The sequence below is a fragment of the Hibiscus syriacus genome, unplaced genomic scaffold (genome assembly GCF_006381635.1).
Source record: "Hibiscus syriacus cultivar Baekdansim isolate YM2019G1 unplaced genomic scaffold, ASM638163v2 tig00111088_pilon, whole genome shotgun sequence".
In the NCBI taxonomy this organism is placed as follows: Eukaryota; Viridiplantae; Streptophyta; class Magnoliopsida; order Malvales; family Malvaceae; genus Hibiscus; species Hibiscus syriacus.
The window spans coordinates 2284348-2306984 of NW_024062978.1; the positions used below are offsets into that span (position 1 = coordinate 2284348).

The 22637-nt window shown below is 35.0% G+C and overlaps 1 protein-coding gene across 2 annotated transcripts; it reads left to right on the plus strand.

The window, feature by feature from the left end:
* The first annotated feature begins 16363 nt into the window (after nt 1-16363).
* LOC120152409 (BTB/POZ domain-containing protein SR1IP1-like) lies at nt 16364-19139 on the plus strand. Of its 2 annotated transcripts, XM_039164630.1 has the most exons (6): nt 16364-16496; nt 16607-16771; nt 16861-16930; nt 17057-17671; nt 17755-18294; nt 18381-18929. In XM_039164630.1, the coding sequence occupies exons 2-6, from the start codon at nt 16674-16676 to the stop codon at nt 18927-18929; spliced, it is 1872 nt and encodes a 623-aa protein (XP_039020561.1). In that variant the 5' UTR covers nt 16364-16496; nt 16607-16673. The 2 variants fall into 2 exon arrangements, with proteins under 2 accessions (XP_039020561.1, XP_039020562.1); XM_039164631.1 differs by lacking the exon at nt 16364-16496 and having other exon boundaries at nt 16674-16771; nt 18381-19139.
* The last annotated feature ends 3498 nt before the right edge of the window (nt 19140-22637 follow it).

Consider the following 22637-nt stretch of genomic DNA (forward strand, 5'->3'; position numbering starts at 1 on the left):
TTTATTTAAGGATATCAGAAAAGGACTTCTAGGTGCTTTAAGACAACTCATTTCTTAATATTAAAAAAATATATAAATATTAAAATATGATTATTTTTCTAAGAAAATAATTTAAATAAAACAATATGTATTTTCTGGTTTTTATAAGTAAGTTATTTATTTATTTAAAATATCAGAATAGTACATCTAGTTGCTTTAAGACTGTCATTTTCTTTGATATCAAAAATAAATAAATATTATTATTTAAACAAATATATATATATATATATATATATATTTACAAGACTAAGATAAAAATAATAAAATAATAATTAAAGCAATAATTAAAATATAAAAGTAATAACAAAATAATATTGCAAATAAATAATGATTAAAATAGAATAAATTAAAAGCAATAATATTAAATTGCAAAAAAAAATCAGGGTCAAAAATGAAAAGAAACAAAATATTGGTGACTAAAAAGTAAAATATCAAAATTAAAGGACATAATTCGAATTATTATAAAAATATATAATTACTAATAGTGTAATTTAACCTAATTAATTATTTGGGATCAAAATAAAAGTAATTCAAATTACCAGGGACTAAATAAAGTATTTACCCTTAAATATTTATAACTACGGTGCAGTGACTAAAATATAATAAAGTAAAATTGAAAGTTGAAATTAAAAGGAACATAAACTGATTTCAGTGACTAAAATGACAGTTTACAAACTCTAAAGGGTTACGGACATGGTTTTACCCCTATGAAATTACACAGATACCCCTCCCCAAAACGACGTCGTTTGGAGAGGGGTATATAAACCCAAAATCTGGCATTTAAGGGCCAAGCTTCCTCATTTTTGTTTTCTCATTCTCTCTCTTAAAGAGAGAGATAAAAAATTTCTCTCCCCCTCTCTCTCTAAATTTCTGTCATCGACGAGAAATGATCTCCGGCCGACCACCGTGCTCTGGTGCCGATCACCACCACGGTGGCCGAAAAATCCCACAATACACCAAAATAAAGCTCTCACTCTCCTTATTCCGATTTTGAGTCATTTTATTCCTAAAAGTCTCTTGTTCGGCCTAGATCTAGTCTTTTATCTTCGGCTTTTGGTGGTTGCACGGCGGTTTGGAGACTCCTACAAGGGTAAACTGCTCCACTCTCTTCTATTTTCTTTTAATGTTTGCAATTGGGTTCGGGTTTTTCTTGCTATTGGTCTCGTTGTGGTTTGATGTCGTGGTTTCTTCATTTTTTTTCCTCTCGGGTTCTTACTCTCCTCTTTCTCATTTGCAGATGGTCGGCTTTTATAAGCCTCGTCGGTGTGTTCTTCGGACCGATCCCAAGAAGGGGTTTCGGTGAGTCACCATAGCTATGGTGGTGACTCACCATAGCTTGAAGTGTGGAGGGCGTCGTGGTAGCCGCTGGAATCTTCGACGAGGCGTGACAGCAGCTTCCTGAGGCGGCAGGGTGGTAGCAACAAGGGAGACGACAATGTGGCCCTAGGGTGATGATACCCTAGGGTTTTCTTTGGAGGCTTCTGGACCGTTGGATCTTGCCAGATCCAACGGCCGAGATTGAGGCGGCTAGGATAAGATGAAAACCCTAATTTGGTTTTAGGGTTGAGCTAGGCCACCGATGTTGGGCTTGTAAACTGGGCTTGGGCCTGTATTTTTAATAATAATAATATATATAATATTAATAATTATAATTATATTTATAATAATAATAATAATAATAATAATAATTTTAAAAAATAATAATAATAAAAGAAAACTGAAAAATTATTGTCTACAGATGCCCATCTTTGCTCTATTCTTGTAGAGCAAAGACGAAAAAGACAATAATTTTTTCATTTGGCTTCTTTTGAGTAGGAATGGAAACGGGTCGGATTCAGGGTGGGTTTTGCTCGCCCCATCCCGAACCCGAAATGAATCCCTGTCCCCGTCCCCGACCCGATCCCCGACGGGTTTTTATCAGGGCGCCCCGTCGGGGTTTTTTTGCCCCGTCCCCGAACCCGACCCGAAATATTATACCCGAACCTGAAAATATTTTATATATAATTAATATAAAAAATTATATATATAATTAATATAAAAAATATAAAATATATATATATATATAATCGGGGCGGGTCGGGGCGGGGATACCTTGCCCCGAACCCGACCCGAACAAATCCCCGAAAAATATCCCCGAACCCGAACCCGACCCGATATCATTCAACCCGACCCGACCCGAACTTAACCGGGTTTCGGGTTTCCCCGTCGGGTTCGGGTCATATTACCATCCCTACTTTTGAGTAGGATTTGAAAACATCCTGCATTGTAGGGCTTACAGATGACCCGAAGGTTTTGAAAACATCATGCTCTGAAAGGCTTACAGATGACCCGATGGCTTTGAAAACATCATGCACTGAAGGGCTTATAGATGACCCGAAGGTTTTGAAAATATTAAAAAGCTCCCGAAGGCTTTTTGAAAACATCATGCACTGTAGGACTTACATATGACCCGAAGGTTTTGAAAACATCATGCACTGAAGGGCTTACAGATGAACCGAAGGTTTTGAAAATATTAAAAATCTCCCGAAGGCTTTTTGAAAACATCCTACACTGTAGGACTTACAGATGACCCGAAGGTTTTGAAAACATCATGCACTGAAGGGCTTACAGATGACCTGAAGGCTTTGAAAATATCAAAAAGCTCCGGAAGGCTTTTTGAAAACATCCTACACTGTAGGACTTACAGATGACCCGAAGGTTTTGAAAACATCATGGCACTGAAGGGCTTACAGATGACCCGAAGGTTTTGAAAGCATCATGCACTGAAGGTCTTACAGATGTGGGAAATAGTTTACTAAGTAAGAAACTATAGAAATCGTTTTCTTACTATTCAATAATTTCATTTTTAGAAAAGATTAAATGAGAAACTTTGGAAAGCGTTTCCTTATTGAAATAACTTGGTTGATTGGGTAACATGCCCCAATCTCAAGATAATGCTCATTCTTGTGGATTACGTCCATCTCTTCTTCAGATGTTTGCGTAGTTCCTGTATTTGAGGTTTTGAATTCTACCTTCTTCTTGTAAGCCATTTTTCATCATGAATCTTCTTTTTCATAAGAAGATCTGTAAAACTTCATGTTTGAATGCAATCAGATGTATCAATGTAATGCATTGTCTATTGTGCAAATGATGTTCTTATGAATGCATGAATGTTGATGCAGTCTTCATATGACTTCAAAGTGGTGAACTCGGTCTTCATTCACTTCATCTTTTATTGCCAGGGTTACCTTTGGACATCAGTGTAGCAACCTATGCTATCAAGCTTGTATCTTTGAAGAACCTTTTGATCAACTTGTATTTTTGTGTCTTCTTTGCTTAATGTGAGTCTCAGAAGAAATGTTTCATTTATAGAACTCTTGCAGTAATCAGAACTATGATCTTGTTGCCCCATTTTTTTCTTTCATATCATCGGCTTTCTTTGCTTGGACTTGTGTAAAAATCCAAAAAAGTGTTCATCTTTGAAAAGAGAATCTATCATCTTTGAAAAGAAAATCTATCATCTTTGAAGAGTGTAGATGTAGATATGTCTGACTCAGCGGATTAATTAGGAGAGTAGAGTTTGTTCTGATTTGACTCTTGAAACACATCACAAGGAGGATTTATCTTAATTCCTTTCATGTCTCCACATCTAATCAGATCTCGAACAAGGAAACTTGGACCATATCATGTCGAGATGCTTAACAACAACTTGTCGTTCAACATTAATTGGCTCCACTAGTTTCTTGTTGTTAAAATTTATGCTTCCCTTCTGTGGAAAGAAATCTTCATCATATCTCACTTCTGACCTTGGGGTTGAAGAAGTTAGACTTTATCTTGCATCAATAAATGGAAACCATATGATTATAATATTGGTTCAGCATCAAAATAACTAGTTTAAACATATTTATCCAGCTGTGACTTCTGCATAGATTTCTGATCAGGGAAGCTCTTTCATAGTGTTTAGAACTTTTGTATGACATCACAAGATTATTTGAGAACAAAACTCAGTGGGAATACAAGTGAGATGTTGATATGTTTCACAACCAAAAAGTTGGTCAAATTCACAAAATATGCTAGTGTTGAATTGAATAAGAGATACCAACTGATCTTGATATCATCTCGGGTAAGTGTGATACCAATCACGTTTTCTTCTAAAATAAGTGTTTTAAGAAATAGAAACACATCAGCTATAGGATCCATGTACAAAATGATATCCATGAAATTCTTGGCCGTTGGGGATGAAATGCACATGATAAAACCAAAATAGATGAAAACTCAGTTCACCATGGCTAGCAATGATAACACCAATAACAACGGGAATAACATAAGCTGAGCCTCTTTATTCAATGTCATCAAGTAAACAACAACTGATGTGAAAAACAGCTTCGTAACCTCAACAGTATGGTTGAAACTAACGGCCAGGAATCTCAAAGACATATTTCCAATCATCACTAACACACGAAATACAAAATTCAAAGCTGAGATTTTGAAGAACTGAACCCTAGATCGAATGGTCTGCATGGGGACCATCTTTATTCATGCAACCATGATGTAGCTTAACAAAGAACATACTGTCATGTGACACATGATTAAAAAGATTAGGTATTTGAAACCATTTTTGTTGAGTAAATATTCGTTCAACAACAGGACCTTGATGCAACTGCCTAATGAATGAAGAAATTATGTATAGTCAGCTCGACTGTCACTGTTTCACCATTTTCATTCTTCATATATTTTTGTCTCATTGGAATATTTGCTCAGGTCAATGATCTTTCCATAAGATTATATGGATCTTCAGCATGCCCCAACATTTGCTTCTTGTTGATCCGAGCCTTCAAAATGCCCCACATGGATCTGTCTGAAGTAACCTTTAAAATGCCCTAACATTTGCTGATACATATGTTAAAAGTGTGCTCAACATTACTTCTTGCTGAGATAAGCCTCCAAGAATGCCCAAATATTCATATTACTATGAGCCTTCAAAATGCCCCACCATTCTATTTCTGGTTGAAATGGGCTTTCATGATGTCCCCCATAGATCTGTCTGAATTGGGCCTTCAAAATTCCCTCAATCTTTATTCTTCTAAATTGTAAGGCTTACTTTTAATGTATGTTTGATTTCAATATCATGATCCCCACGAGGTCCAATTTTGATAATGTACTATTGTGGGTACTTGTGGTTTTATCTGTGCCTCAAATCTGTTTATCTTGAATACTCTTATTCTGATGTCACTAAACAACAGTCGTCAAGTAACTTGAGGAATTCTCTTCATGTTATCACAAACTTAAGAAGTAATAAATCATTTTGACGGCAATGTCTGAGGTATGTGCCTTTTCTGAATGAGGTGCCCATTTTTGGATCTGGAGGGATCTAATCAGACAGAGTGGTATAAATTGTTTGGTAATTAATTTCAGGCTGACACAGTGAACCTTGTGTTCAGTGAAGGCTATTTCTGGAATATACTTTTCTTTGATTATGAAGAAATCTTTCAGGATGATTTCATAGATATTAATAGTGCTTTTGATACTGAGGAAATCATGAATTCTGATTTTGATGAGGAGAATAAACTGTTATACTGGACGTAAATGGGGGTACTCAGAGGTTGAGGCTTCGATAGCCATGAAGAGATGTGGTCCGGATTCATCAATTGCAGAGTTGACAGATTTTATATGTGCTGCTCAAATGGCTAAGGCTGCTGACGCACTTCTTCCGGTATAAGATAAGAAGTCATTATGCAATGACCCCAATTACAAGAAAAGACGAAACTCAGGCTATGATTTTTGGAAAAGGAAAAAGCAGATGAAGCTTAAAAAGAAACTTCTTAATAAAGACGATCATGCAGTTCATCTTCTAAATCTAATGATTGGTTTTGGGAGTTCATACCGAACTAGATCAGATAACTCAAAGAACACTTCGAGAAGATGCTATTGGGCCTCCTTATCTCTACTACGAGAACGTGGCACTTGCTCCAGTTGGTGTTTGGACCGAAATGTCACGGTACTTATACAATGTAGAGCCATAATTTGTAGATTCGAAGTATCTTTGTTCTACTGTACTGAAAAGGGGCTATATTCATAATCTGCCAATTGAGAACAAATTTCCTCTTATTCCGCTTCCTTCACGCACCATACATGACGCTTTTTCATTGAAAAAATGATGGTCTTCTTGGGATCCAAAAACAAAGTTGAACTGTTTACAAACATATACATGAAGTGTAAAATTGACAGAAAGGATCCGTAAAGCTCTTGAAGCTTATGACGATGAGCCACCTTCGAGTGTCCAAAAGTATGTTATTGGTGAGTGTCGAAAATAGAATCTGGTATGGGTTGGAAGGAATAAAGTTGTTCCTCTTGAACCTGATGAGGTGGACATGATTCCAGGTTTCCCTAAAAACCATACACAAGGAGGAGAATCTGCTAGAGACATGTTCCTCGGTGGTATCAATGTCCTGTCTCTTTTCTCTGGAATTAGTGATGTAGAGGTTGTCTTCTACTGTCTTGGCATACCTTTGAAAGCAAATGTGCAAGAACTGAATGGTGATCGGTTGGAGTAATTAATGAGTAGATTTGATGGATTCGACCTTGTTGTTGGTGGCATCCAGTGTAACAACCTTACCGGAAGAAATAAACATCATTGGGATGAACTAGAAGATTTTTGTTGGTGCATTTTCTTGCAATGACTGCTACAATGACTGCCTCTTCTGCTTCTTCACAATACGCATTGCTATATCTCACTCTTCCCGAACCATGGAAAGGTTTAGTTGATGGTAAAACTGGTTGTCTCCACTTTTAGAATCTTATAACCAATGTTATCACATATGAAAGGCCCACAAGTATAGAATCTGTTCCAAGGTCTTATTTTGTGCCATGAGTCCTCAAATTCAAGTTCAACAATCTTCTAAAGGACATAATGGATACAATCCTGATAAGGAAAATGATCGACATGGAAGAAGCAACAATAATATATCAAGACTTGAGCCAGTATCATGATATAACCAGAGTGCAAGTGGTGACTTGTTCATTCCCATAATACACCTTAATGGGACTAATGACTCTGTGATTGGAGAATCTGCTAGAGACATGGATTGATGGCTGGGGAAAATAATTTGTCTGGTGATGCTTATCGCCCTCAACATGAGATAAGTGATAATCTCTCTTGATGAATTTCTAATAATGTCACAGGAGAGCATAACAGGTTCAATTCTCCAAACTTTCTGGCTCCTTGAACCACTTACTTTCAAGAAATGTGAAATGATTCATCATTCTGGCATTGTTTTTCTACAATAGAGATAGAATAAACAACAACTTGCTTCAAGGACTTTCCTTATTTGAGACTGTCCTATTTGAAAATGTTTTTCCCCTTTCTTTATTGAAGAATGAAAGAATTTTGTAAAATATTACCCCCTACAGGTTCACAATAGAATCAAATCATAAACAATGAGTTTAATGAATATCAAATAAATCAACTACACTTTTAAATCAAAAAACATAGTCCTATAGCAAGTGTCAAAATTATTGACTGATTTAAGGTTTAGGTTGATTCTGGTAAAGTAAGGTCTTTCAGGTTTTTCCAGCATATATGTCTCTTTGAGCTTCCACTATCTGAAGGAATGGTTGTTATGCTAATCTCATAGAGATACTTCTTGGTTCCAGAATCTCAGGAACGTCTTTGGGATATGTGGTGCTTCATCAAGAGCTTAAGATCATCTCTTATGTCTTTGTTGCAATACTCAATATTCGAGCTGCCTTTTCAGGTTTTCAACTCAAATCTTCCTTTAGTTCCAAGATGTTATTTAAAAATTTACATCTTGAACCCCCCTTTTTATCATTTTTTATATCATGCATTAAAGATTTAAATAAACCAATTTTTGCAAATAAAAAATCAATCTTGAGAGGCAAAATGAAATCTGAAGATAGTCTATTTCACATAGAAATCCATGTATGATTAGAATGGACTTTTCAGGTACGTAACGTAGGCTAAGGCTCATGGTTTTAAAAGAAAGGGATAAAAAGGATCAAACAAGTGTTTAAGGGTAATTGAACCAATGGTCAATTTATTCTGATGCCTTCAATCTTGCCTTGCTTGACTTGGATCTGCTTTGTTGGGGAATTTTCTATAAGATCCATTCATCTCCAGCATTTCTTGCTCTTCTTGTTGAATATGAATCTTTGAACCTATTGCACTTGATCAACCTTGTAACTTAAGGCTCAAATGAGTCACCCATCTTGATTCAATTTTTCCTTTTCCTTTTTTTTTCTCTTCAATTGCTTTGAGCACCTCCTTTTCCTCTTGTATTTCAAAAATTCTTTTGTTATTCTTGAATGGATTGATCTTCAAGTACTTTGTATTTGACATACCTTGTAGTTCAAAACTCTCTTTATTTCATAAAGATTTGTCTTCATAATAAAAATGATTTGACAATCTTTATTCTTGTGAGCAGATATCATTCTTCTCGCCCCCCAATGTGGAGGTTGATCTTTGGTTAGGGTTGAATCAGAAAAAATATATTATAGTCTCAAAAGGGGACAACAAGGGATATATATACATATTTTTGAAAGTATAAATAAAACAATGTCGTTCGTCATCTCATACACAGAAGCCTTTGTAAAAAGAGGTATCCCCAGGGGGATGAATATTCAAGATTAATCTTTATTTACATGAAAACAATGTAATTAATACATGATATAATTATTTAATATTTTTTTGTCCTTCTTGCTTTGAGTATGCCCCAATTACTCAAAATTATCTTTGATAAATTGATCCATGATGCCTCATCTCGTCTCTTCTTGTAGGAAGATTCACGGATAATTTGAAAGTTTGTTTCTTTTGAGGTCTTTTGGTTTATGATGGTTTTGTATTTGGAAGGAAAAATGTGTGACTTTTAAAGTCATGTATATGGTGGAATGTTATAAACCAATCAACTCTACCTAAAAAGGTAAATGTCTGGATTTGGTGTCTCAAAACAGGTAGAGACATGACTTGAGTCTTAGATAAATGTATGGTCAAGATTTGGTTTTAGTAAGGGTCAAGTAATTGGCATTGGATGGGATATGGAATGTATAATTTTACCACTTTCCAAAGATCTATAATTCTTGAAAAAGAATATTTAATCTACTTGATACTAAAAAATTTCAAGATTAAAATTTAATTCTTTGCTCATTACCATAAAAACGACACAAATTTATTTATTGCACAAAAGGTGGAGAAAGGAACAAAAACAAGTTCAAAAAAGATACTGAAAATAGAAAGGTACTATAGTGGTAGATAACAACTTCCATTTGTTTATGCATCATTACTCCTCTAATGTTGGGTGTGTAACAGGATCAGGGTCACTGTCCTCATTTGCCCCCCATTTCTTGATCGTTTCTTGTGTTAAGAATCCCTTGTCAACAAGCATCTCTATTTCTTTTAACAGTGGCCTACAATTGCCCGTAGAGAGCCCATATACCCCTAAGTGGAAATCACAAACATTACCTTGATCATAACTATGAGCAGAAGGGTTTGATGTCATTTTCGTTGGTCTTGGTGTGATGTATTGACCTTTAATCAAATGAGGGTACAAGTCTAAAATGGAAGTTTGGAACACTTCTAAAGTTTTTCTTGATCGCATGACTTTCTTTGGTCGATCCGAAAAAATACTTGCTCTTTTTCTTTTGTAGTAGCGGGGATTTTGGATGCGACATTCATTCACATCATTCGCTTTCACTTTTTGATCCGTCGGGCTCTTGGATGTGACTTTTGAGTTTCCTTCGTTGATTACATTTTCAATTAATTCTCCACTTGTCACAAAATTCTCGAATTCCTTCGTCGGATTTTCCTGCATTAACTCGAAGAAAGGAGCGGGAAGGGAATCACGAAACATACGTGATATCTCTTTTTCTACCATGGGAGGTTGAACTTGTGCTGCCACTCCTCTCCATCTTAAGGCATATTCTTGAAACCTTTCATTGGCTTTCTTCTTTATTCCTTTAAGATTCATACGTGTTGGAGCTAAACCTTTAATATATCGATATTGTCTCAAAAATGCATCAGCTAGATCAACCCATCTCTTGATCTGTTCTTGGTTCAACTGAGTGTACTAGACTACTGCTGGTCCAATGAAGCTATCATGGAATGAGTGAATTAACAGATCATCAGAACTTAAATATCCTTCCATTTTTCGGCAAAACATTCTCAGGTGGATTAGAGGACTACTGATGCCATCATATTTCTCAAAATCAGGCATTTTGAATTCATGGGGAATAACCAAATCTGGAACCAAGCTGAGCTCTCTTGATTCTAATTCTTTTTGGGAGGTATTAACACCTTTCATATTTTTGATTGCTTCATCAATCCTCTTGCATCTTTCCTCATATTGTGAATAATTAATGAGGCTATTCTTTGGGTTCGATTGGGATGTCCCAGGGTATGTTATTATTCTCGATTCTTCAATATGATAGCATGGTTTCTCTTTATCAGTTATCTTTTCTTTATCATATGTCATCCACTGAATAATTTGATTTGATCCCTCTGGTACTGAATCTGATGCTTCTTTCCTTGTATCTTGAGGTAACCCTGTCAATTATTCTGACCACTGATCTTGTAGTCCCTCATAAGATTGCTCCATTATTTTTATGATGATGATACAGTAATATGAATAAATGATCTCGTTTTGCTGTTACAAAAACCTTTCATGAATTATTTACATGTTTTTATAATTAATGTATATAACAATACTTAAAATAAAAAAATGTAATGTAAATGTGAAAATGCATAAATGAAAAAATAAGAATGAAAACTGTGCAATACAAAGATGTAAACATAAAAGTATGAATACAAAATGAAAATGCAAAGACGTGAAATACAAATGCATGTATGAAAAGGTGTTACTCAAGAGTGATCATCTTAGAACAGATTTCATTGAACACAAAAGTTTCCGTGCATCAAACAAAACTTTTATATGTAGGGTATAACTTTCACTCCTAATTTATCTATTTCCTTTAAAAGCCAAATTAACTTCCAATCATGCTCAGGTGTGGAGTTGTCAATCTGCTTTAATTCTCTTGTGAAGCCAGCTAAGTCTACCAGCTTATAAGCCACATTACTTGTCTGGTCAGCAACTGCTTTCATGACATTCTCTTTTTCCTTCATCTTCTGTGTCAACCTTCGGAGTTGTAGGCAATGTTGCTCATTCTCCCTTGTAAAAGAACCTTTATGTCCAAGAAGTTCTCCTACAAGATCTCCATAATCATCTAAGCATTTCTTCAACGTTTTGTTCTTGGTCATAGTGGTTTTTAATTCAGTATCAATCTCATGCTGATGAATATGATATGATGCTTCCATGTTGGTCATAACACTATTCAACCATTGATTTTCAACTTGACATTTTTTCGATTCAATGAAAGTGATATTGAGTCTTTATTTTGCAACTCTTAAATCATGCAAAACTTCTTGGCTCGACCTTCATGTATGTTACATTTCTTTTTCAGTTTGGTGACCCCTGTTATCCACTTTTCTGGGGTGTTTCCTATGCCAGCATTTTGAAAGGCTTGACTGACCTTTTGGAAATCTTCCTTTATGGTTTCCATTTTGGTGCTCAATTTATCGTTTTCAATCTTTAAATGACGTATTTGAGCCTCAGACCTCAACAAATCTTCTTCCATCTGGACGCCCATATTGATTCTCTTATCTTCGGCCACTTTTGGTATTAATCTAACAAGATCTTCAGTTACCAAACTAGATCGATCATTTACCATAACTTGTAAGGTTCCATAATCCAAAAGACTTTGGACTCGACGTTTGAAGGCAAGACAATTCTTGATGTTATGTCCTTGAGCTTCAGCATGATATTCTCAAGAAATGTTGATGTCATACCAATTCAGATACGAAGGTTGGAACGGTTTTATGTAGTACGGAGCCACTTCTTGTGCTTCAAGTAGCTTCTTATATAACTCTTTATATGATATAGAGATAATATCAAAACGAGAACCGCCTTTTGTCTTGGATTGAACCTGAGTTTTAGACGTCGGGATCAGACTAAACTTTGACGATTTTAGATTACGTGATTTCTTCTCATCTCTGGGAGCTTTTACAGTTGTCATCATTTCTTTGGTATCTCCAGACAACTTGTGAATACGAATGATGATCGTCTGTAATTTCTCAAATTGGTTAGGATCAGAAGTCTCATGCATATATGAGATTGTAGGGTTATATTCATTGAGCTCTCTCCCCTTTTGTGCAGGAGTCTCTTTTCCTTTGGCCAAAACAGATATTCTACCCATCATCTTGGACATCTGCTCTCTTATTTCTCGTATCTCCTTTTGCTCTTCAATGGGCATACGATCTTTGGGTGCATAGCTTTCCTCTATCCTCGGAGTTCCCTCAGGATGTTATTCCATGGTTGCGTCATATTTTGTTTGATCATAAAACTTTTTGTCCATTTATGATTTCTTTCCAATTTGATGGACAGTCTTTCAAGTCAACACCTTTTGGTTATGCTATGATCATGCAATGCAAGCACAAGAAATCAATATAAACAAATTAAAGCAAAAATAAAAAATAAAAATGAGAAAGGAAAAAATAAATTGGTTAGTACCAAGAAAAGATCCTAGGTATAAATCATAGCCTCATGCTTTCTAGTTCTATGCTTTGTTTGGAAAAATTAACCTAACTGCATGTTTTCTAGTTTGCATGCATTTACTCAGGAACAAATAAATAATTAAAAACTAGAGTTTATTTCTCCTTTGTGTATACATACGGACAGAGGCTCGGTATTGTCTTAGATCGGGTGAATTTCTAAGGTTTATTATATGCAGGGTTTCAGTTCTAGGAGTAAAGGTACTCCAACTGTCCTTGTTGGTGCCCCTTTGGGCTGCCAAACCCTCAATCCTAGTCCATTACAGACTTAAGCAGACCGAGTTCAATTCGAGGGGATATATTTCTCTATGTCTGACACGGAGAATAAATTCTCACGAAGAAATAGAGCATATGAACCTCGAAAGCTACTTGCTAAGTCTGACACGGAGTATAAATTCTCACGAAGACGTCGCTTTCACTCCCACTTAAAAGGGACAAACTTGATTATAAAGCTTATGTTATGCAATGCAAGTGTTGTGTGTAAGGAGAAATATTCAAACATTTGACAAACAAATACAAATGAAATTTAATAACTGAAAATAAAATAAAAACAATTAATAAAGAATAATATATAATAATAAGTATATATAAAATTTTGAAAAGAAAGAATTATAAATTAAATATATGAATTTTTAATTTCTAATTAATAAAGACAATTTATAACTCATTTAAAAGCTTGATCATTCCCCAGTGGAGTCGCCAAGCTGTCGTAACCGGTTTTCGCCCAGGCACAAAATTTTACTTGGCGGGAAAAGTGATGTAACTAAATGGTTTTTTTAAAATATTTAGGGAGTCGTCATCGGCCTTTTGGGTCAGGTAGGTCGAATACCTAAAAATTATCTTTTAAAAGAGTTTTAAGAAAACATCAGTTAAAAGATAAACTGATATGCGTTTTAACCAAAAATTCATTCTTTTTAATAATAAAAAGGGATTCGGGGTCTATTACGTTTGAGGAAGGATTAACACCCCCACAACACCCAAAATTGGTACTCATTAATTATAAATTGTCTCTATTATTGGAAATTTAAAAATTCAAAAATATATTTAATTCATAATCCTGTTATTTCAAATTTATTAATATAATTTTAAGAAAATATATTAATAAGATATTTATTTACTTAGAAATATCAGAAAAGAACTTCTAGGCGCTTTAAGAGAGTCAATTTCTTAATATTAAAAAATAAATAAATATTAATAAAACATTTCTATAAAAATAATTAAAATAAATTATTATATATAATTTATAAAAATAAGATATTTATTTATTTAAGAATATCAGAAAATGACTTCTAGGTGCTTTAAGACAGCCCATTTCTTAATATTAAAAAAATATATAAATATTAAAATGTGATTATTTTTCTAAGAAAATAATTTAAATAAAACAATATGTATTTTCTTGTTTTTATAAGTAAGTTATTTATTTATTTAAAATATTAGAATAGGACATCTAGTTGCTTTAAGACTGCCATTTTCTTTGATATCAAAAATAAATAAATATTATTATTTAAACAAATATATATATTTACAAGACTAAGATAAAATAATAAAATAATAATTAAAGCAATAATTAAAATATAAAAGTAATAACAAAATAATATTTCAAATAAATAATGATTAAAATAGAATAAATTAAAAGCAATAATATTAAATTGCAAAAAAAAAAACCAGGGTCAAAAATGAAAAGAAACAAAATATTGGTGACTAAAAAGTAAAATATCAAAATTAAAGGACATAATTCAAATTATTATAAAAATATAATTACTAATAGTGTAATTTAACCTAATTAATTATTTGGGATCAAAATAAAAGTAATTCAAATTACCAGGGACTAAATAAAGTATTTACCCTTAAATATTTATAACTACGGTGCAGTGACTAAAATATAATAAAGTAAAATTGAAAGTTGAAATTAAAAGGAACATAAACTGATTTCAGTGACTAAAATGACAATTTACAAACTCTAAAGGGTTATGGATAGGGTTTTACCCCTATGAAATTACACAGATACCCCTCCCCAAAACGGCGTCATTTAGAGAGGGGTATATAAACCCAAAATCTGACCCTTAAGTGCCAAACTTCCTCATTTCTGTTTTCTCATTCTCTCTCTTAAAGAGAGATATAAAAAATTTCTCTCTCCCTCTCTCTAAATTTCTGTCACCGGCGAGAAATGATCTCCGGCTGGCCACCGTGCTCCGGTGCTAGCCACTACCATAATGACCGGAAAATCCCACAATACACCAAAATAAAACTCTCACTCTCCTTATTCCAATTTTGAGTCCTTTTATTCCTAAAAGTCTCATGTTCGGCCTAGATCTAGTCTTTTACCTTCGGCTTTTGGTGGTTGCACGACGGTTTGGAGACTCCTACAAGGGTAAGTTGCTCCACTCTCTTCTCTTTTCTTTTAATGTTTGCAGTTGGGTTCGAGTTTTTCTTGCTGTCGTGGTTTCTTTATTTTTTTTCCTCTCGGGTTCTTGCTCTCCTCTTTCTCCTTTGCAGATGGTCAGCTTTTATAAGCCTTGCCGGTGTGTTCTTTGGATCGATCCCAAAGAGGGGTTTCGGTGAGTCACCATAGCTATGGTGGTGACTCACCATAGCTTAACGTGTGGAGGGCGTCGTGGCAGCCGTTGGAATCTTCGACGAGGCGTGACAGCAGCTTCCTGAGGCGGCGGGGTGGTGGCAGCAAGGGAGGCGGCGACGTGGCCCTAGGGTGATGATACCCTAGGGTTTCCTCTGGAGGCTTCTAGACCGTTGGATTTTGCCAGATCCAACGACCGAGATTGAGGCGGCTGGGATAAGATGAAAACCCTAATATGGTTTTAGGGTTGAGCTGAGCCACCGATGTTGGGCTTGTAAACTAGGCTTGGGTTCTTTGGGCCTGTATTTTTTAATAATAATAATATATATAATATATATAATATTAATAATTATATTTATAATAATAATGATAATAATTTTTTTAAAAAAAAATAATAAAAGAAAACTGAAAATTTATTGTCTACGATCATAATTTCCAGGGATATTTAAATCTTCATCTGTATGTTGCACATGAAGCTGGGAAATCCTAATTAAATGGTTTAAATGTGTATAATTTGATGGGTCGAGTTGTTATTAATCTGTTATAAAACCGTGCACATGCTAGCATGGGTCGATTTCCTTTTTCTGAGGGGGTTGGAATTGAAGTGAAAATGGAGGTGACAGGTCCCGTGGTGAAATCGATGGATCCCAACTCAATGGATGGGGCCGAGAATAGCTGTGAAATATAAACCCCATTGGGTGTATCAAATCTTTCGATGGATTGGAGATCAATCGTCTGCCAATTAACTATCAACTTTAAGGGGACCCTTTTTGCGTAGAACAGATGAACATCACTAATCCATAGGTTCAAAAGGTGATGTTTAATGTGAAATATGTTACAGAAATACGGAAAGTATTTGAGAAGAAGTAGAGTTGAGAAAACCATTGGAAATAAGTTAATAAATCATATCTTAATATTAGGTTTGCGGATGGGAATGTGTCCCTCTCACAAAATTTCAGCCTTTAGCTGCCAAGGAAACTGAAGTCATCGTCATCTCTTTAATTGAAAAAAAAAACAGCCTAAAATTTCCACACCACAAACTGTTAATCTTCATCTGTCTTCTTATATTCACCTCATTTCATTCCACTACTACCTAAATTGCCACTCAATTTAAACTTGGCCCACCTTACAGGCTGTGTATCTAGTTTCCTTGGAATGCCTAGTTTTGGGAATTCTCCATTTCTGATGACTGTTTTATGGCTGAAGTAAGATAATGCAGTTGTCATTAGAGATTTAGAGAGATGAGAGCTTCAGCTTGTGTTTCAGCTTCTCGTTAAAGCATTAAAGGTAAGAAAAAACGACAAAACAGTGAAGGAAATGACTTTCTTTCTTCTTTTTTGGCTTCATATAACCTTGTAATAGCTATAAGCATGGTGTCAAAATTTCTCTGTGCCTAGGTTCTCATCATCTATGGTGTGATGGAGGTACAGGTAAGATCTTTACAAAATTTATTCAGTGTCTTCCATGGTGGTTCTTGATAAGGAAGAAACCGCACCCACCAGTCTTAACATGCCATCTAAAAAGGATCTTCTTTCCACAGCCATGAAGAGAACCAGCGAGTGGTATTATTATCCCCCTCTTTTTTTCATTAATAGTTGTCAATTTGTATGAGTTGGCTGCTTAAATTAATAACTTGATTCTCTTTTTCCAGGATTTTCTCACAGGAGATCCCCAGTGATGTCACAGTTCAAGTTGGAGGAGTTTCTTTTTCACTGCATAAGGTAGAAATCAAATACTTCTGATTTTGGAAACATATGATTCCATTTTCCATTCATTAGAATGACAATCAAACCAAGTTAGCCTCTAGATTTTGTTGAATTTATCTTATTTTTCTATTTGATGTACAGTTTCCATTGGTCTCTAAGAGTGGTTACATAAGGAAAGTTATATCAGAATCCAATGATGCTGATCTTTCAGTCGTAGATATCCCCAATGTTCCAGGAGGAGCAGATTCGTTTGAACTCGCAGCTAAATTCTGTTATGGGATAAATTTCGAGATAAGCACCAAAAACGTTGCGATGCTAAGATGTGCCGCCGAGTATCTCGAGATGACTGAGGAATATGCAGTCGGAAACCTTGTGGGAAGAGCTGAAGCCTACTTGAATGAAGTGGCACTTAAGAGCCTAGCAGGAGCTGTTTCTGTGTTACATATGTCTCAAATCCTCCCGCCAATTGCAGAGGAGGTTAAATTGGTCAGCCGGTGCATAGATGCCGTTGCACTTTTAGCTTGCAAAGAGAGTCAGTTTTGTATGTCTAGCAGGTCTGATAGTGGCAATGATAGTGTCATTTCTTCGACAATCGCTAGCTCGAAACCTATTGTCGATTGGTGGGCTGAAGATTTAACTGTTCTTCGAATCGACATCTTCCAACGGGTTCTGATTGCAATGATAGCAAGAGGTTTTAAACAATATGATCTTGGTCCAGTGCTTATGCTTTATGCACAAAAAGCTCTTAGAGGTTTGGTGAGACCCCATATCAACATAATTGACTTGTTTACCGGATATATGCTTGATGTCTAAAAGTGCAGACTCCCTTTTTTGTGCAGGAGGTATTAGGAAAGGGGAGGAAGAAAATCGAGCCACGACAAGAACATGAAAAAAGGGTTGTGTTGGAAACCATAGTGAGTCTTCTGCCTAGAGAGAAAAATGCAATGTCCGTAAGCTTTCTATCTGTGTTGCTTCGTGCAGCATCATACCTCGAAACAACTGTTGCTTGTCGACTCGATTTGGAGAAAAGGATGGCCTTGCAATTAGGACAGGCTGTTTTAGATGATCTCTTGATTCCTGCGTATTCTTTTACTGGGGATACATTGTTTGATGTCGACACCGTGCAGCGAATCTTGACAAACTACATTGAATATGATACTGAAGGCAGCCATTTTGGATACAAAGAAGAAGATGAGTACATTTCTCCTCCACCAAGTGACTTGGAAAGAGTGGGAAAGCTAATGGAGAGCTATCTAGCGGAACTAGCATCCGACCGTAATCTATCTGTATCGAAATTCATCGGTCTCGCTGAACTCATTCCAGAACAATCGAGGGTAACAGAGGATGGGATGTACAGAGCCATTGATATCTACCTCAAGGTACATCTCTTTCATGATCTTTTTGATAAACAAGTTATATTCCTTAAAGCTTTCATTTTAATTCGCCTTTCGGTTACAATTAATAGGCTCATCCCACTATAACTGATTTGGAGAGGAAGAAAGTTTGCAGCTTAATGGATTGCCAGAAACTCTCACGGGAGGCCTGCGCTCACGCGGCTCAAAACGACCGTCTTCCGGTTCAGACCGTGGTTCAAGTCCTTTACTACGAGCAGCAACGCTTTCGAGATGTCATGAATGGAAGTGTCTCCAGTGGAGATTCCCCTGCTGTCATTTCTTCCAGGGTGAATTTATACCCTACTGATATCCACCCATCTTCAGGTGAACTTTCAAGCTTGAAAAGAGAGAACGAGGACCTGAAACTAGAGCTAGTGAAAATGAAAATGAGATTGAAAGAAATAGAGAAATCAACATCAGCAAAATCAGCAGTAAGCAGTCCTATGGGAAATTTTACGCCATCATCTGATAAGCCTCCTTTACCTAGAAAATCATTCATGAATTCTGTTTCTAAAAAACTAGGACGACTTTATCCCTTCGTCCGGGCAGATGGAGTTTCAGGTCCCGGTGGCAAAGGTCGAACAAGACCAGCCAAAGATAGGAGGCACTCCATATCTTGACACCACATGTTACTTTGCCTAAATCATCATTACCATTTTCTGAAGTGTTTAATGTCTGTGTTACTTATAAGGCTTGAGTCAACTTGTTGCTCTCATCTACTTATCTTTTTCTTCTTTTATGAGGCACCATGGATCTTGGATCCCCTTCCATATCTGCTTCTTTTGTATGATATTTCTTTAAATAGTATCATCTTTGTGTTTGATGCCACATCATTTATGGTGATCATAGGAGGTGATATCATGGAGGTTTTTGCCAGTCCAAAAGCTGCTACTCTGAAACTTTGATCGATTATATTGTAATTTCTAGTATGTTTATAATCGCAATTTTTCTTGATTGAATCATCAGTTAATATTCTTTTGCTAAATGATAAGATGGTCCCAAATGAGACAGTTATCTGGAATCATGCACCAGAAAATGGATAATTGGAAATGATTTTATGGCTCAGAATAAACTGAAAGTCAGATACATGAGAGTACGTATGATCCATCGGACAAAATTTCATTTTCTAGGGCCTACAATTCATTTCTCTAGCATGTCCGTGTTTATGATCCAAACAAAACATACCTAACATTACAAGGAAAAAAATAACAAATTCAGCTGATCAAATCAATCAAACATAAGTTGCACTATGATCTTCCATATCAGCTGTGTAACACCCTCAACCCGTATCCGACCCGAATACGAGTCTGAAGTATCACATTGATTTTTCAAACTTTGACTCTTGACAAAATTCAAAGAAAATTTAAAACTTTCATTAAAATAAAAACTGTTTATTTACATAAATTGAACAAAATAACCAAAATCGATCAGAGCATATTCAACTTAATCAATTAGTACATGGCAACTATATTCAGATTAACCAAAGACATTTAAATCATCTATTTTCTGATCTGAAACTTTGTAAGGAAAATGCTGACCTGTCTTGCTCCTTTTAGCTTCTCACTTTGCTTTCCAGAACCTACGTGTGAAACACTCACACGCTAAGTCTATGACTTAGTGAGGCATTAAACTTATAAGAGAAACTCTAACTTCTTAACCATGCTTGAACATATCATACTATGCTATCACACAAAACAATATAACATTACGTATAATCAAATATACACAGAAACATACACTCATCATTTAATTCATTAATCTTATTTCACTATCCATATTATTATCATTTATATGTGTTGATCATATTCTCTTGAACCTAACTTTTTTAACCAATATATGTTTCGTATAACCAAACAATACACATGTCATCATATGACTCATGCAATACACATATCAACATATATCACAAAAGCATATTCTTCACATGTAATATATTTATTGTTATATCTTTGTCTACCCCATGTACATTTCTGAGAACTGTAGATATGTGAGTCTATAGAGGTTGTGCACTATGTTGTCACCATAGCTCGTATGGGGTCCCACTAGGGGCTATGAGATTTGTCCTGAAGGACCTATGTATTGTATTTGTCCCGAAGGACCACTCCTTAAGAATCATATACATATTTCAGTGGATCAAATCTGTCTCAAAAGACCCTGTAAATGTTCCAAAGGATACATATATATCCCGAAAGACCACGTAGACCCTCAACTCTTGGCATTCCAACTATACCTCTAGCTCTCTTTACACATAACAAGGGCATTAACAATATATCATGTCACATATTCATATAATCACATAGTTCACTTTCACCTGTCTCTTATCTCTTCTGACCATATAATCACATCACTTTGTATCATATTTCACATATTCATATCACATAGTTCCTATCACTTGCATGGTTTCTCATAAACATATATATCATATCTTATTCTTATATAATCATGCATATCATCTTCGTTCATTCACTTAATCTCTTATATTCATATATCATATATGAATTTTATTCATTATATAAACATATATTCATACATGTCATATCATACCCACAACAACATATAATTCATAACAAACACATGTTCATGTTCATGAATTTATGCATAACACTATAGGAAATATACTTGTCGCAAGTCTTATTTCCATTTTATATCATATACGATCTAATATGCACTCACCTGAGTCTCACTAAGTTCAAATCCACTTTTATGATTTCCTTTCTTTCGATAGAATCTTGACTTGATAATCGTTTCGGAACTTGTTCGTGCTCGATAACTATATAATCATACATTGACACATATCAGTATCCAATTGATATATTATAATCTATCATTTCTTAGACCAAAAGAAATGTCTATTTCAATTTCCCCTTGAAGTGCATCGATGCATTCTATAGTGCATCGATGCATTCTTTAACATGTGCATCGATGCACTACCCATGCATCGATACACTAATCACCTTCAATGTTTTCATTTTAAGGGGGTGCATCGATGCACTCCTTATGCATCGATGCACTAATTGCATTCAATGTTTCCATTTTTAATGGGTGCATTGATGCACTTCCTGTGCATCGATACACACTGAACAATTTTCTGGAAATACCCTTGATGCATCGGTACACATTGAATGTGCATCGATGCACATAACCCAAAATTCATTTTTAAGCCCGAAAATCACTCCAATTCTACTTAAAAACTTCATATTACATCCTCTACCATATTCTTAACTCTCATACACATACTTAAACTCATTTCTACTCCTTTATCACCCCTTTAAATCTCAAAATTCCTTTCTCCCTATAGAAATCAATAATCATACCAATTTTTCAATATGTTCTTAATTCAATTTTATCACTTCATATCTCTTAATTAAGTTGATGACAAGTCAAATTTATCTTCCAATTTGAGTAATGAACTCTATTCCAAGATTTCATTCAAGAACTCAAAATCTTTAATCTCTCATATATCTTTCATCTTGTTGTTTAAGAACAAATTAAGCTTTCCTTAAGCTTAATTATCATCTAGTGATCGTAATCGCACCTTTAAATCAACAAATAATCAAGAAATCAGAAACTTACCTTTGAGCTTGGAGATACGGGAGGAAGAAGAATAAGAAGAGAGTTTCCAGATAACTCTTTCTTTTCCCCCACGTGATTCATTCTTATAAAAGGAGAAAAATATCTTTCTTATCAAATAACCAATTTTCCCCTTTAATTCCTTCAATAATTACCAAAAAACCTTCAACTATATTTCCAATAAGTCATTAAACTATTTAACTATATTACTTTTATCACCAAATTTCAAAAATTCTCATTTTAGTCACTGATCCGGATTTCAGAATGTTACAAATCTCCCCTCCTTTAAAGAAAATTCGTCCTCGAATTTTTACTGAACATATCAATAAGAACATATCTTCTAATGTTCTCATGTTGCCTTTTGTACTTAACCTTTCCTTCCTTTAGTTCTTCAACTTCCTTTTTCCTTTATACATTTATTTACTGTCACTTATTATATACACAGTAACCAATAACCTCAATCCATTCATATCTTTTATCTCATTCGATGTTGTATTTTCCTCTGACCTTTCTAAAATTCCATATAATATCATTCATCACGTAGACAGTAACATCCATCTCTAATTATCTTATAACCATAACCAAACTCTTTTTCCATCATCATTTAACCAAGAACACGACTTTAAATCTTCTTTAAATATGATTTAACATACACTTTAAAGAATATTTTCACATCACCTTGCACACTTTTCTTACTTCTATATCAAAATTATCATCGACACTTATATATAACTTTTATCGTATCTGATCCTTTAAAA